The sequence below is a fragment of the Coffea arabica genome, chromosome 6e (assembly GCF_036785885.1).
Source record: "Coffea arabica cultivar ET-39 chromosome 6e, Coffea Arabica ET-39 HiFi, whole genome shotgun sequence".
In the NCBI taxonomy this organism is placed as follows: Eukaryota; Viridiplantae; Streptophyta; class Magnoliopsida; order Gentianales; family Rubiaceae; genus Coffea; species Coffea arabica.
In genome coordinates, this window is record NC_092321.1 from 15,354,184 (window position 1) to 15,371,727 (window position 17,544).

The window sequence follows — 17,544 nt, forward strand, 5'->3', positions numbered from 1 at the left end:
ATTTTGATTATTTCTAAATTGCACAGATATTGAGTATGTCTTTAACACTAGTATCGATTATCTGGCTGCTAACTAGTACCCCTTGTCCTAAGAAGTATTACTTTTATTTTTTTTCTACATGTTTCAGAAGTATTCCTTTAGAACATCTTTTGAAAATAATGATAATTATGTGGGTATTATACCACACATGACATCTAGGCTCCACAGCATATCTTGAAATATAATCTATGAAGTTTTTAATGTTATGACAGATGATAAAAGAGCGATTCACATTTTCTTTTGTATTTCCTAATATTTTCCCAATATTTAGTTGTTTTTAATATATTTTTGGGATTTTTTCTCCCATACAAATAATATTACTTGTTTAGTTGTACATGCACTATGTTTTCCTTTATATTTTAAACTTATTCTAGAGGAAATTATTTATTATTTCTTTCAAAACATTTGTTAGGATTCTATCGGGCAACCTTCAAAAACCACTGTTAATTGTAGCTATTGATTCTTAGCACAATATATATGCTTTTGAAAGACATATATCATCTTCTAAAAAAATACACGCTATATATATATACAGTGACGGAGCCAGGATTTTTTTTTTTGGGGGGCCAAAATTGAAATTCCATTCAAAGATGACTAATTCATATATATATATATATATATATATATATATATATATATATATCAACTCTCATAATATAAACTAAAATTGAAAAAATTTAGGGGGGGCCAATTTTATTTTACACACATATTTACATATTATGAATTAAGATTCTCAAAACTTAGGGGGGGCCATGGCCCCCCTCTGCCCCCCTTGGCTCCGTCATTGTATATATATATTTGGGGTCTTCTGGGGCCATTTGTGCTTGGTTTGTATCTTGTGTGGGGTTTATTTACCATCGTTCCTTGTTTTTTCTCTCTGCTTTTTTTTCTTTTCTGCATTTTTAACTGAATTCCAGTTGATTGGCTTGGGAATTAGAATCAATTCGGGTTGATGCTTTGCCTTTTGAGGCTTCTTTTTTGGCGGATTGTTTAATCAATTTTCCCCAGATGGAGTCTTTATTTTAAATCCATTATCACTTGATTTCTACATAGAATTATAATGTCATGCACCAACATGCATTCGGATCGAAAAGAGATCCACACGGTAAAATGGTCATCATAAAATAACAAGGGAGAAAAAAAAATAGTGGAACATATATATGTTTAGAGAAAGTGTGTAGAAAGAGTGGAATGGTGTGTATATGCGGTGTGAGTGTGAGTGTGAGTTGATTGTTAGAAAATGTATAAGAAATAGTTTACAAATATTTGAAGTGAAAGTGTGTGAAAAATGTCTGTAGATATGGACATAAAAGTGTGAATGTTTAAAGGTGCATACCAAAAAATATGGGCCTGTTTGGAACCTGAGTTTTTTGGGAGTTTGTCTAAAACTTTACTGTAGTGTACTGTAGAAGTTTTTGAAAAAATTTTGTAGAAATTTTTGTAAGGTGAAGGTGAAATTTTTTTTCCTTTTCTTTTTTTTTCTCTTTCTCTTTCTTTTTCTTTTTCTTTTCTTCTTCTTCTTCTTCTTCTTCCCCGTTACCTCCGCCGCCCCCTGCAAAAGCTCCCCCGTCGCTCCCCTCTGCCCGCAACCCCCCTCCCCCACCCCTGCAAAAGCTCTCCCTCTCTCTCCCTCTGCCCGCCACCCCCCTTCCCCACCCCTGCAAAAGTTCCCCCACTCCAATACTGCCAACGACCTTTCTGCCACCGCACCCTCCAAATCCGCCATTGCGTCCACCACAACCCCAACTGCCTCGGCTTCGACTGCGCCGACTTAGCCATGACCCTTTCTTTTAGACAGCCCACTACCCATTTCATGACCGTAGCCGGGCATGCCCCTGCATCTCCACCGTCCGCGACTGCGCGTGGGTTTGGAACGAGTGACTTTTCTAGCAGGTGTAGCGCGCCGAGCTTGTCTTCGTCGGATCCAGAGCTGAAATGAAGCTCCGCAACATGAAAAGTTTCTTCCAACTTGGTAGCAGATAGTTGCGGCGGCGGCAGAGAATCAGGCGCTTTTCTTGGTGGGGTGGGCTCCGAAATCTTTGGCTTTTCTTGAGTTTGCTGATACGGGTGTATAAAATGGTGAGAGATGAGGGAGTTAGTCAGTGGGAACCTCAATTGGGTGAAGCTCTGGGAGGTGTTTGAGGAAGATGAGGATGATTCCGAATCGGGTTTGGTCGGTGCATGTGGTGGATGAGAGGAAGACGGTGGAGGAGGGAGAGGAGGAGGAGGAGGTGGTGGTGGTGGTGGTGGTGGTGGTGGTGGTGGTGATGTTGGTTTTGGCGTTGGCTGATCAGAGGTGGCTGGGAAAGGGAGTGTTGGAGAAGTGGTGGTGGTCGGACTGAGCACTGTTTGAGTACAGTTGCGAAAAAACCCGCAAGAAAAAAGTGGACGGGGTGCAATTTTTAGCTTGGGGTGTTGAGATTTCATTACCGGCACCGGAAGCGGTGGTGGAGGTTGTGGCCGGTTGGGTGGGGAGGAAAAAGAAGAAAAATTGAAGGGAAATTTTTTGTATATTATTTTAAAGTGTATAGGTAAAAAATTTTGATAAGTTTTTTGGGGTTCCTGTAGCAAAAGTTGTTAAAAAATTAGTAGCTAAAAAACTTGGTCAAAAACTTCACTTCCAAACAAGCCCTATGTTTGGGGTTTATGGGTTTTAGTTGATCCAACTAGATCCACTCCAAAAGTACACCCATTTAATAGTTGAAGGGGTTGGGTTATAACGTATGATTTAATATCAATAACACATTTTTCAACCCGTCCAATAATTTCTTAACCTGCCCAATTGCCACCTATAGATAGGCAGGCACCAAGGAAGTTGCTTATTGATAACAAGTAGGAAATAGGGAAGTATTTAGCACAATCCAAAGATCTCAATCAAAAGCCTTATCTTATCATAATGTCATCACAATTTGTTAGTCCTAGAGTGAACTCATCTAATGTGAAGAATCTAGAAGATGAAATTTTGTAAATAATTAATAAGATGAAGAAAAAGCAACAAAATTCTAATCAATCAAATTAAGCTAATAAAAACCACAATTAAAAGATGAAAAGGGTAGGAAAAGAGAAACTAAAAGCAAGAGATTTGTAGTGGTTCAATCACTCTCGTTGGTATCTATATTCATTCCCGAGTTTTTTTCAAGACTATTTTTTCACTATATCCTTATATCCCTCGCTTTCAACAGGTGAGATGACAAACTAATATGCACTTGAGAATCAATCTTTCTTTTTGGATTCACCAACTCTTGAGTTAAAATTTTTACTCCTCCATAGAGTAATCTCAATATATTACAATCTAGGATCACATTCTCCAAAATTTTACATCTTTTTAATGAGAAATCTCATATAAATACTCAAATAATTTGTGGTACAACAAGAATCAATACTCTAGCATTATAGATGATAAAAATGAAAGCTCACTAGCATCCTCAATGGTCTAAATTTTATAATAGAAATTCAAGAATAAAAGACATTTAAAAAATTGTTGAAAAAAACTAATCATTATTTTGGCATGATGGCCAATCCAAATTCACTGTATTCGATGCCCGATAGAACGGTCAAACCAAAGTTTCATTGTCAGTGCTACTATCTTCTTGTCAGACGGCCGAACCAAAGGATTGCACCTGAAGTCTGAACCACTACGTTTGATATTCATTTTTTAACTTTTGGCTTCTTTTTCTTTTTCTTTTCTTTCCTTTTCCAATGATGCACACTCTTTTTTTTTTTTTTTGAATGTATTCTATCATTCAATTCAATTAAACTATTAGTCACTTCATCATTTATTTTGTTAACCATCAAAATTAGAGGATTAAAGACCTTGAGGTCTTTACAATTCTTAAACAAAGTGTGGAATTCACAAAAGTGTCTATTGACTACAATAAAAAATAGCCCCCGCGTGAATGGTCCAGCGGTAGCACCTCCCACCGGTGACCGAGAGGTCCCAAGTTCGAGTATCTGCTCTGCTGGATTTCTCCGGGCACATATCGTGCTTGGGCTGGGCTGGGGCACCTGGCCGGGCCGCAGGGGATTAGTCGGACCCCATAAGGATTGACCCGGACACCCCTATGTAGACAAAAAAAAAAGAAAAAAAGAAAAAAAAAGACTACAATAAAAAATAGCTACACATTCAAAAATTAAAATTATAAATGTAAATCTATTTTACTTCTAAGAACAATCAGTACATGCTTAGGTTTAGAATATCTATTGACTAATTTCAGAGCAATTAACATTCAGCTCTTTTTGCAACAATTTTGTCAGACATATAGAAACTCACTTAGGTTTAGCATATCGTATAAAGATATGCAACACAAATCACAATATAAAGAATTCTAATTGTATAACTAATTCTTCTTGCTATTTGATATCCATCTAATTGGATAGTTTGATCATGTGTTAGTTATCTTGTTCCATATCAACTTCACAATATAAATAGCTCTACCTCTATAACTAAATTTTTTTGCTATATGGATATCCATCTTATTTATTAGTTTATTTATTTCTTAGCTATGAAGGTACAAGTAATCAAATGGTCTGAACATCTGTGAGGATATACACTGCGTTAGTTACTTTGTTCCATATAAACTTCATAAACTTTCAGTTTTCAGTGCAAAATTTAAACAAATTTTAGGTAAAAAACAAAAAAAACCTACTGTGATAAATCTAATATATAGAAAAGCCCTATGTGGTTTCAAAACATACAACACGACACCTTATGTTTTGAACTAAATTGTAAAGATAACGAAATCCGGTAAAATTTACAATTTAGTTTAAAGCATGAGATATCGTTTTATACGTTTTGAAACCACGAGAGATTTTTCTGTGTATTTGATTTACTACAAAGGGTTTTTTTGTTTTAACCCAAGTTTTGCAATCAATTGTGGTCCATTCAATAATGTGGACCAGAGAACACATAGACTTGGTTCTACTGTTTTGAAATTTCCGTAGTGAAAAAGTTCAAGCAAATAGCAAAATTTTTGAGGTATAAGTTACAAGCATAGAAGTTACCAACCACCAAATTAAATTGTAAAACACTCAAAAACCTTGAGCAGTTGCTTGAAAATTTATAAAATTATTGAAAAACCTTTAACTATAGGTTGTTAAATCATGATTCACATGTAAACCAAGAAAGATCCTAGAATACAATCAATTTACATAATAGTTGAACGTATCAAAATTATAAAATTCTTGTTAGTGGCAGATGATATGGATTTCATAAAATTAGAAGATTGACATGTAAACCAATAGTAATTAAAGAAGACACTCAATTAACATAATAGTGAAACTTAGAGAAAAATATTATTATGGTAAGTGATATAAGTTCATATAGTATTAACATTAGTTAAGCTAAAATTTAAGGTACTTTGTTTGGAGTTGTGGAGGGAATTTTTTCAAAAAAATAAGTAAATTTCTTAATGGTAGTTAAAATATTGTGAAACGATTTTTTACTACAAAAAAATGCTATTAAGGTACTAGAGTATTTATAGCTATAGGGAGCTAAAACTCTTAAACAAAATCAAATATATATCCAATGGATTGTTTTAACCAGTTAAAGTGAAATTGAGCAAGTTTAAAATTCTAAAACATAATTAAGCAAAAAATTTCACAAATTCAATTAATTTTCTTGCTTTATATTTCAAAAGGTACTTATCATCTTTTAACTATTAATAGAAGATCAATTTTATTTCTTGAAATTCATCTAAAAATAGTGCAAATGTAAAAGTTCATGCTAAATTTAAATAGAATGCAATTATAAATGAACAACTATGGAATATATCATTAATATTATTTGGGATAATACATGTAACTGACAAGCCCTACTAGGATGAATTAGGCCCGCAGGGATGAATGAATGATGATAACCGACTGATTGAAGAAACATAAATAAGAGCAATAAAGTGGAAAAAATGCGCATGCAAGAAATAAATAAGTCAATTCATCTATGAAAGTTCTCTCTTTTGTCTACCTTTCTTCCTTGTTATCATCATTCTATCTTATCTTTCCATTGCCATTCTTAGTTAGCATATTCTAAATACATATTGTTGCATGATCAAGATCAATCTTCGATATTGGTTTTTTAGGTTTGCTTTCTTTCCTACGTTTGTGAGGAAGTATTCCACCATTCATATTTTGTTCTCGCACCACAAGTTGCTAGTTTCATATGTGCGACTTGCATTTGGATCTCACACAAGTTGCATGCTTTCATCCCTCACATGTGAACACTCTAACTTTTGCATAAAAATGAGCCCAACTCCTTACAGTTGGATCATATGATTGGGTCATATGAGCCTGTAACTAAAAAATTAAAATGCTAATTATTTTCTTCAAGTTGAAACTAATATAAAATAAGGCCCAATTTTTTATTATCAAAATCTTGAATATCTGAAATAGTTTCTTTTGAAAAATACTTCTGTCTTAAAGACTCATTATGCTTTGTGTGGTGTGGTATCTAGCAGACCTAATCCCAATTCAAGCAAGCCATTATCACACTCCAGCTTGATTGATTTATATTGTGGTAGAACTAATCCCAATTCAAGCAACCTATCATCGCACTTTAGTTTGTTTTCTTGAATTTGGTTATAAGATGACACCTTTGTTGTCACAATAAAAAACTCAACCTCATTTGTCACTAAAATTTGATTTTCCAATTGAAGCAAGCCATTATTTTTTTTTTTGATAAGAAACAAATTAATAGTTTTATTACTGAAGTTGCTGGAAATCATCCAACATGATTTGCTTGACAAAATTTGGAGAAAGATTCCAAAGAGATTTAGAAAGGCTAGCATTCTTAGCTTAATTGGTCAAATTATGCACGACCTTATTTGCTTCCCTTGAAATCCATTTGATAGTAATAGTGTTGATCTAGTAAAGCTAAACGCATATCCTCAACAATCGGACCATGTGATAAAGCACACTATATTGATAATTGTTTGAGGATATGCGTTCACCTTTACTAGATCAACACTATATTGAAGAAATGATTGGATGGATATCCTCCAGCCATTATCACACTACAGGTTGGTTTCTTGAATTTGATAAAGGATTTCAGCCCTTCATTTGCCTTATTTGTCATAGAATTTTGATTTCCTACTTGCAAATCATCAATACGACCCTTGAATGATGAGGCTAATGAGAGGCAAGTGTCTACACCCAAAATATTTGAAGAAACTCTGAGAAAAGTATCGCTCAGTGTATAAATTTTAGTAATTAGTAGATTATTGTTGCTTGATGTGTGACTTTCAATATTTGGAAATGAAGTTACTAACATATCATCTCTTCTTTTTTTGTGGCACCTTTTGCACAGGAGGGAATGAGGATGGACAATTCTATGGCCTTTTAAATTATTGGAGAAATGATTCTCAATTTGCAAATACTCCACCTAAAGAGTATAAATAAAATTAGCTTTTGTCCTAAAATGAGTAATCAATCTATCATCCAACTATCAATCTTCTGTTGATTATTTATTATGAAGCTTTTTTTTTTAACAATCTTCGGTATTGAAAAGTTCTCTTTACAATTGCAATTGCAACAAACAAGATAATAATTAATTTCATAAGGATATAAAAATGGATATACAATATGTCTCTTGGTTTATTTTTTAAAATATTTTTGAACTCTTAAAATATTTTCAAATAATTTGTAAAGAATATTTTATCAACTACCAGTCATTGGAGTTTTCATTTAAGCAATCTATTTAGAATGTAATAAAAAATTATAGAAATCATTAATAGAAAGGCCTAAATCCTAGTTAATTTCCTACTTAATCATCACAATCTATTGAATTAAATAAGACAAAAAAAAAGCAACAACTACTATGAAAGTTTTATGAATTTATCACCAACTAATTATCAGGAAAGAAAATTGTCTAGCTTATATATAAAAAGAAAGAGAGGTTACTCTAGCAATCTCTTTTTTTTGCCACGTGTATAGTCTCTTATTTTGACAAATATCAGTTTCTATTTGTAGTTGAATTTTTGCTCCACTATTTTTTTTTGGTTAGTCAAAAGTTATAAATATCTCTCCTTCCAATTCTTCTTTTCTTCCTCTCTGCCTCTGCTTTTAACCTTCATCTCCCTTTTTTTTTCTTCATCTTTCTTTTTCCCCTTTCAAATTTTTTCTTTATAATTAATTATACTAAAATTATTTTCTCATTATTTTTTTAGATGATTATTGTTGACCATAGAGAGGTGTCACAACAATCAACTGATTTATACTGTCACTTCATATTCCATCAATTTTAACTCTTTAATCTAGTATTTTGCTTTTTCTTTTCTTTTTGTTTTCTTCATCCTAATTTTTTCCTCTCCTCGTTCCGCTCAATCAATGCATTTTTTCCTTTTTCCTCTTTAATTAATTGAATGTATGTTTTTCTTTGCACGGGAATGGATATTTCTTTTATTCCATTGTTCAAAAATCGTGATCATCTTTTTCTTTTAGGAGAAATATAGACAATAGATCTTTTACCTCCACTACTCCTATTGTCTGGTATATCCCATTTTCTTTTTATTCCTATTCTTCCCTCGTTTCATGCTGCCAAATATGGACTTAACTTTTTTTTTATTAACTTTTTTTATTTAGCCTTTATCATTTTTCTTTTTTTGCCTCTTTATTCTATTACCTAGGTGTATTTATTTATTTTGGTTTGATCTCCTTGATATTCATTAAGCCTTCCATTATTTTGGTTCTACAAATTGATTTTTTCTTTTGTGTGGTTTGTCTTAAATCTAAATGCAAAATTTATTTTTTGCAATTCTGATGTTTTAATTCCTTTTTAATGCATAATTGAATCTTGCACTTCCTTTACTAATTCTTTGGTACTGAATTTTTGTACTCTTTTTATGCATTTAAAAGCCTTCCATTCAACTTTCTTGCAAGTTTTATTGTGAATTTGTAAGATAGAAGTTTTTATATGATGATGTCTTGTTTGAAAAAGAAATAGTGGTGAAATTTTATACATTTGTAATTATAATAGCATGATATTTGAGTTTTATGAAGCATATATCATTTATGTTAATATTGAACCACTTTGCATTTATCATGTGTTTGCTTTTTGAATTCCTTGCTGTTGTTTGTCCATACAATATAATATGTATCTCTATTGCATCACAATAATCAAGTTGGAGCAAATTTTTGGAACATTCCACTAAAGATAAACTTTTTTAGACTCATTTTTTGACAATTATAATTTTTTTTTATTTGAAAGCAAATTATAGTGTAATGAATTTTAGCTATAATTTTATAGATGGACTAGACTGGTTCCTTCTAGTTCTAGTACTACTTACGTGAGAGATAAGTCAATGTCTGCCGAACCAAAGCGGCTCCATGGATACACCCGATACAGAGCCACTGACACAACATAGGGTTAAAGGATGAGGGGCCTGGACGGTTGTCAGAGACAACCGTCCCAGGCAGTTCACGGCAGCCTCAAAAATTTGTGCGGCTCAGATCACGTCTTGTAACTCGATTTTCATGTCGTGTGGGACCCACAAAAATGTTGTTCTAATGTTATTCGCTATTGTTCTATTATTACACCTTGTACAAATGATGTTACACCATGTACAAATGATGTTACACCTTCCGGAGTGGTTGTTCTGACAACCGCTCCAGCCCCGCGTCCAGGGTTAAAACGCTACATCTTGTCAAATGATAAGGGAAAAATTGACATACAGTGGCAATATGATAATATAATCCAAAGTTGGGCCACACGATATAACTCGTTATGCACAAAACAATTTCTACCGTAGTGTAATTAATGTGAAATACCAATTAAGCCTGCCTACTCATGGTGTCCAGAGGAGACCTCAGTACCATTCATGGGGCCAACTCTCCCTTTTCTTTTCCTAAGAATTTTATACTTTAGAACTAAAACGTCGCATCTTAAAATTTAAGAACCAAAATAATAATCTAGATATGATTGAATGGTGCAAAGTGGAATTAACCCTGAGGGATGGCCAGGTTTTGCACAAGAAATTCTCCATGCACTAATCAGTGGTCACTTTACAATACTGCTATATTGTATGTATTTCAGCATTATAGGTCGTTAGATCTGGATCATGCTCAATTAAACTTCAGGTACTGCGACATTGTGATGGATGGAGAAGCAGCGAGTTTTGCGATGGTTTGACGTGCAATCTGTGCCTGGTGATTACAGCTTTCCGCTGGAGGATCGACCAGGACGGCTTCCCATTCCTTTTTGCGACACAGTCCCTGTAGTTGACCTCTAAAAGGCAACTGCAAGTCCAGAAAAATTGGGTATAGTCCAACAAATTGTAGAAGCTGGTCAAGAATATGGATTTTTCCAGGTGATCAACCATGGAGTATCTAAAGATGTGGCGAGGGAAATGAGTACCGTGTTTAAGGAATTTTTCAACATGTCTGCAGAGAACAAGAAGGGTTCTAGTGCATCTGATGGAGATTTAAGCCGGCCGGGCTGGATCTATATGGACAGCTCTGATTTTGCAAAAGATGGTATTAATCTAATGTTAAACTTTCTTGTCACCCTGGCCCTGGATGAATGCATGCAAAGTTGGCCTCCAAGACTAACCCGGTATAGAGAGGTGGTTGCAACATACGTAGTAGAAATGAGGACACTAAGTGGAAGAATTCTAGAGCTGATATGTGAAGGATTGGGGCTGGAAGCTGGGTACTTGGAAGAGTTGAGCAAAGTTCAATTGGTGGTGGGCAACTATTATCCACCGTGCCCGGACCCGAGCTTGACCTTGGGAGTTGGGACTGCTAAAGCATTGTGATCCCAGCCTAATAACCATCCTCCTTCAGGAAGGAAATGCATGTGGACTTCAAGTTCTGCCAGAATAAGCATTGCCACCTTCATCAACCCTTCTCACAACTCCATTGTAGAACCTGCAAAAGTTTGGGTTGACGAGTTTCATCCTCCTCGCTATGCTCCCACTTTGTGCAAGGACTTCGTTCAGACGTCCAAAGTTGCTTCCATTGAAGCAACAAAACCGCCTTCGCCCTTTGATTCCTAGTGGAAATTCCTACTCCATCATTTGCCAAAAAGACGAACCAAGTAACATACATACTTTTATTTATAGAAACACACTTGAAACAAAGAAGAAGAAATGTTTAGATTTAGAGCTGGTTTGGCAGATTTATTTGGTTGAAACAGGCAGAAACCTAGGATTATTCTTTTGGAGTATTCCCTTCGACTGACCCCGTTAAATTGCGTATGTGTCAATTGCAGTTCAGCCCTATGCCGTATCCTGATTATTCTATATATATACATACATGAAAATTAAGAACAAAACTACTAATGAAAATATATGGAGAAAAGGAATAAAATCAAACATATAGTACTAATTGAAAAATTAAGAACAAAACTACTAACATTTATATATATAAAAAATGTTATACTAATCCTTAGGGGAAGGTCTTGGAAAAGCTAGCAATAACTCGATCAACAAGCTAGAAATTTGCCGGAAGTCAGTTTATTTGGATAGGAGTTTATTTGGATGATTTATTTGAGATAATTATTGCAATACTTTTTGTGATATGATGTATGTAAAATAAAACGGTGATTGGAAAGATAAAAAAGTGATTGAAATTTGTGAAGCAAATTATTTTATCTCAAATCATCTCAATCAAAACACACAGTGGATTCAGTAGGTATTTTTGCTGTATTATCACCTTTTTTTGTCAACCTTGCATTTTGAAGCAGAAACTTTGTTCTGCAAATATATAGTAGGAAAAGAAATTGAATCCTTTGTTCTGCAAATCTATAGTAGGATAATAAGCTGCTTGAAGTTCCATTTAATTATGAGAGTCATTTCACCAAAATAGTGATTGAAGTACTTGTAGTGGCTTTTATAATATCACTCTCTAAATGATCCTCTGATAGTCTGATTAAAAACTCTAACACCTACCATTTTTCAAAAACTAGTTCAGATCATGCATGCTAAAAATCAATTTGACTTCTACAATTACTCTGTATATATGAAATTTAAGAAAGAGAATACAAGCATATATGGAAAAAAGCAAGACGTCACTTTTTTTTGGGTAAATAAGAGGTATTATACCCACGACTTCCTACTTACAATTCATCTTACCTTATCATTCAACCCAATCCTCCCCCAAGACGTCACATGTTACGTATACTCAAAGTTGCAAATTTTGGGGTATTTGCTCTTTTATGAGTTTTGTTTTATTAATTAGAACTTATGCTCTCCTAATTTTGGTTATGCTTGACTATTATGGGCAGCAGTTATATACATGCTACATGTACTCAAACTCTCTTATCTACTTAAAGTTTAATTTTTAAGCTAATTAAATCTAGTTAGGCTATATAGGACCACAATTTGCGAAGTATACACCTAATGCGTTGTGTTCAATTAAGATCTTGTGAGCTATACGCCAAAAATCACATAGGGTCGGCAAAATCTAGGCTCTGAACCAATTACTTCCACTTCCTTCAAATTATCCCATCAAAAGCAATTCTGTCAAAACTTTTGGCGATGAATTAATGTGCAGGGATGCATTTAGTCAATATGATCTGCAAGTTGAAATGGCAAAAGCTTTCAAATTTAATTCATTTAATAACAAACTCTTTTTATTTTATTTTATTTTATCTGTGCCTAATCTCTATCAATTGCTGCTAAGTTTATGACATCAAGCCGTAAGTCATGGCATTTCAATCGCTATTTCTTGTGATGCATCATGGGTTGCGCTAATTATCTTGAAAAATATTCTACATAACCATGTTTATATTTCCAGAAACAAGCAGGATGAAAGTTATATAGGATCACAACTTCAAATAGACTGCAACAAGTTAATGAATCCTAATTAATAGTAGTTGGTTTCCCTAACACTACCTAGATTTTCAAAGCTAGCGACTGGGGGCATTGTTGGCCATAGCCAGCAAACCATTATTGACAGGGATTGGCGATTGATGCATTAAATTTTCTTTATCATCTGGTGATGTAGTAGGAAACGTGTATAACACAAGATGGAATGACCTCATGAAATCAGATGTCAATGCAAAAAAAAAAAAAAAGGGAAAATCGCCAATTTAGTCCCTAAACTTTTTTTTTCTGTCAATTTAGTCCCTATACATTATTTATAGCTAATTTAATCACTAAACTTATGTTTCGGTTCCAATCAAGGAGCTTAGCGGCGGCGCCACCGCATAATTTCCATCAGCTTCCCAATCGAGCAACCCATAAGGGGTATTTTAGGAACTTTCATCATGGAGCCTTAACCAAAATTAACCGAAACAAAAGTGTTGTGAGAAATACCCACCCAAGCTTCCTATTCTTCCAAAAACAAGCCTCCGGCATAAGCTTAGCCGCTGCCGTCCTCATGGGCTCAGACTTACACCTGGTCAACACAAACGGCTCGTAACCCCTGGCGTTCACCAGCTCCTGTTCAATCATAGCCGCCATAGACACAGCTGCTGCCGCCGGCAGAGAGCAAGAAGACCTCGGCGGCAGAAAAATCTCCGGCTGCTGTTGTTCTTGCTCTTGCTCTTGCTCTTGCTGTTGGGACATAAGCTCCTGCGGCGGTGGGTGTGGTTGTGGTCCCATTGGAGGTGGGGGAGGATGATTGGAGTCGGTGCAGCTGACTTCCATCTTTGGGTCCTCTGGAGCGTTGACTAATTTCTGGTTGGTGACAGCTGTTGCTGGCCGCCTCTCCAGTAGCCCAGCTGCTGCTGGGTTACCTCTCCAGCAACCCAAAAAGGTAGCGGCAGCCACCGGAGGAGCCTCCGCAATCCTATTTCCAGAAACATCGTACTTGTTGTAAGCCACTGCCGTCTTCGAAGGAGCCTTCTCCGCCATCCTCTTTCCATAAACATCGTAATTGTTAGGAGCCACCGCCATCGCTCTACTGCTGTGAGGCCCAGCCTTCTTCTTGTTGTTTTTCAGTCCAAAAACCATGAGACGCCATGGCTGGCAGTGTCCTCTTCACCCTTTATAGGTAAAGCTACTCTTGCTCTGCTTTTCCGTTACAGTCATTGCCGTTAATCAATTACTCCAAAATGTAAACAAACACCTCTGCAACAATTCCTCCTTCCTCAACAACAATTTGTTCCTTTAATCCAAATGCAATAATGTCCATGAAAGAGGACGCATATATAATCAATTTCACCTTATTATCCTCACATTCGTTTGTCTGTTTGTGCAATTATTATTACTGCAGATTGTGGAATGTCAGTTTTCAGTTTGCTACTTGCCACCTTCTACTGTTTCCTGGGCCTTTTTCTCGGGAACGCCATAGCCAAAATCACCGTCACCACCGTCTTTTCTTTTATGGTAAAAATAAGTAAATGCATCTCTCCCTCCCCCCCCCCCAAAACACAAAACACCTTCTCACCATAGTCGCCATCACTGGAGTGTGAAGTGTGGACCAATCCCTTTTTCCCTTTCCCTCTCATGTGGGATGACAAGAACAGGCCTGAGTCCACTGGAGCCTTAACTAGATTCGATATCCGGCTGCATTCGAGGATGGGTTGAAGGTGCTGCATTGGTTGGCCTAGCAGGCCACCACCCCCTCTTCTGTGAAAGCTGAGCAAGAAATTTTTGTCCAAGCAATTTTTTTGTTTTCATTTTGGGTTTTGAGTGGGTATTTCTCACAACACTTTTATTTCGGTTAATTTTGGTTAAGGCTCCATGATGAAAGTTCCTAAAATACCCCTTATGGGTTGCTCGATTGGGAAGCTGATGGAAATTATGCGGTGGCGCCGCCGCTCAGCTCCTTGATTGGAACCGAAACATAAGTTTAGGGATTAAATTAGCTATAAATAATGTATAGGGACTAAATCGACAGAAAAAAAAAGTTTAGGGACTAAATTGGCGATTTTTCCAAAAAAAAAAAAGCATTTACAATAGTGAGGAATAGGACATATTGGGAGTTAATTAAAAGTACACATTTCTTTGTGTTTATGCTCAATCATACATTTTAAATGAATCTACAAGGTTGAGATGATGTTGGCGAGCACAAGTTTGTAATTGTAATGGGAAAAGAAACCTTTATTTGTTTACGTTGGAGGAGAAAAGTCAATGCCATTACCACCTTTCAGCCTGTAATAGCCAACACATATGCATAACCCTTTAAACTGCATCTGAATAATAAAATGTTTTGACTAGTACTCCCTATCATTTTCTCCCTTTAATGCCTCTTTGTAATTTGATCCCTTGGTAAAGATCTCAACACCACAATTGTTAATTAAAAGTTCTAAGATTTTAGTTTAGAATTCATGTTGTATACATGAGATTGTTTGGACTCAACATTTTTGTAAGGAGGGGCACACCTCAAAATCAAGTTCAATGAGGTGTTTTGTTTCTAGTATTAGCACTAAACTATTTTGTTTTCTTTAATTTGACAGCATAAAAAAAGATGTACGTAATAAACATGAAGATCATAATTAGTTCAAACATGTCACATTAAGTCCATAAATTAGTTTAAACATGAAGATCATTACATGTCTTTCCATGGGAATGTTTAAACTAATTAGTTTCCAGCAGCTACTTAAGGATTCAAGAAACATGTCACATTACCTCCATAAATTAACACTTAAACACTCTCCCATGATTTTCATGAGAATGGGGCACTAAAAGACATGTAAATTATCAAAAAATGCTCAAAATTCCAAAGAATATGCCGGTATTGTTGAAATTCGCTAATCAGGTTCAGGAGTATGTTTGTTTGTCAATTTCAAGCTAAAAAAGGTGGTGAATTGCAATGTTTGAATGTTTAGAGTCAAAACTCTACCTTAATTTCACTTTTCAAAAGGAGCTGCAAAAACAAACAGCTTTCTTTCCAATGGCTCTGCTTTTCTATTTTATGTTTCTTGTAATTGGTAAGCGAGTCCGCGTATTCTTGTAGTTGGAAGTTGCCAAACAAGTTGTGGACTTATAATTCATCATCAAGAAGTTGACTTCATTAGAAAACTACCAATTGCAATTAAACTATTTTGTTATCATTCTTGTAGACATTTACTCCATGTTCATGTATGTGTTCTTTTTTTTTTTTTTAAAAAGAGGATTTGTTGACAAGATCTCTTGATATAATTCACAGGTATTCGCATCCGTTTTACGGTCTACTAATCATGCTCGAGCCGTGTCAGACCTTTACGGAAGAAGCTCTCTCAACATTATTTTTTCCATTCTCATGAGTTTCGAATATGGAATCTTATGATTAAAAGATGCAAGCCCCTTCTGCTTGCATTAAGATCCGTTGGTTGTGGATTTTTAATTCATCATCAAGTAAAGGCAAATTAGTTGATTTCATTAGAAAACTACCAATTGCAATTAAACTGTTTTGTGATCATTCTTGTAGACATGTACTCCATGTTCAAGTATGTGTTCTTTTTTTTTTTTTTTTAAAGAGGATTTGTTGACAAGATCTCTACCACCACATGATTAAACAACTGAATCACAGCAGCATCTCAAAAGAAATTCAAATCCAGACACCTCATTGTGTAGTTGTCGATGCAATTAATCAACATAAAACAATGTGTATTTCAACCATAAAATACTAGGGAGGAACAAGAATAATGCTCGTTTAGGCCTGCAATGATGTATTGTTGGAAAACAAAGTAGGGTAATTCACTTTCAACTCCCTTTTTGCTTATAATTATTAGTTTCATTTTACTCACTTTAAAATTATAGCAACATTAACGGTGAAATACCAAAGTATTGACTAAGAGTTTTAATTATTTCACTTTGTTTTAATCATATTAGAAAATTTGAAGTCCGTTCAACTTTTTAAACACTTTAGCAGTGTGGATCATGAGATGAGTTTTAATATGGAATGGGATATTCACACTTTAAATGCAAACTTATAGAATAATGAGATTGGAGGCAAAATACAAAAAAATATATATATATGGTTTTTTTTTTCTAAAACATGATAATCATAAGTACAAAAATGCACAAGTTCGAATGAAGAAACACATATAATGGGACTAATATTAACATAAATTAGACTATAGCTCACAATTAATAAACTCAAAATCAGACCGACCTCTTATTCTGAAGGATACAATCTTGAGTATATTTGCCACCATAACAAGACAACATTTCGAGTTTGCCCTTTTCTTTATAACAAAAAATATTTTATTCCTAAATTTGCTAGAATTTGTCGAATACGAATTGTTCAATAAAAGTATGAGAAAATTCCACAGAAATTTAACAGTGTGAGATATTTTAGCGAAATGCCCTAGTTCATGAGCTACTTTATTGTCTAAGAGCGCTAGGTAAGCTACTTAAATGCAATTGCTCCAAAAATGTCCCCTCAAGCTCACTAGATTAGGTTTGGGTAGATAAGTCCTCTGGTTGTCTTCAAAAGTTATCGGCTTTTGAAGATTGCTTGGGGATCTAAGTTTATTTGCCGAACTTCTTACTTTCGTAAGAAAATGTCAGGAAGAAATATATCACTGGGGTCGTCTAACTCAGATTTGTGGGGATAGTTACTTCTTAGCAGCAACAGTCCGTGGAGACTTGACCCTTGTCGGGGTTTCAATCTCATATCGGTCTTGGGGGGGATGGGTTTGGGTAG

General features: G+C 35.1%; 1 protein-coding gene across 1 annotated transcript; it reads left to right on the forward strand.

Moving 5' to 3' along the window:
- The first annotated feature begins 10,124 nt into the window (after positions 1 to 10,124).
- LOC113708450 (hyoscyamine 6-dioxygenase-like) lies at positions 10,125 to 10,781 on the forward strand. The gene is made up of 2 exons (XM_027230904.1): positions 10,125 to 10,241; positions 10,335 to 10,781. Exons 1-2 carry the CDS (start codon positions 10,125 to 10,127, stop codon positions 10,779 to 10,781), a joined length of 564 nt encoding a protein of 187 aa, XP_027086705.1.
- The last annotated feature ends 6,763 nt before the right edge of the window (positions 10,782 to 17,544 follow it).

Bases quoted from the DNA above. Each gene is read 5' to 3' on its own strand.
- LOC113708450 (XM_027230904.1), top strand. From the start codon at position 10,125: ATGGAGAAGCAGCGAGTTTTGCGATGGTTTGACGTGCAATCTGTGCCT. The intron at 10,242-10,334 runs GTAGTTGACCTC...GGATTTTTCCAG, and splicing joins CTTTTTGCGACACAGTCCCT to GTGATCAACCATGGAGTATC.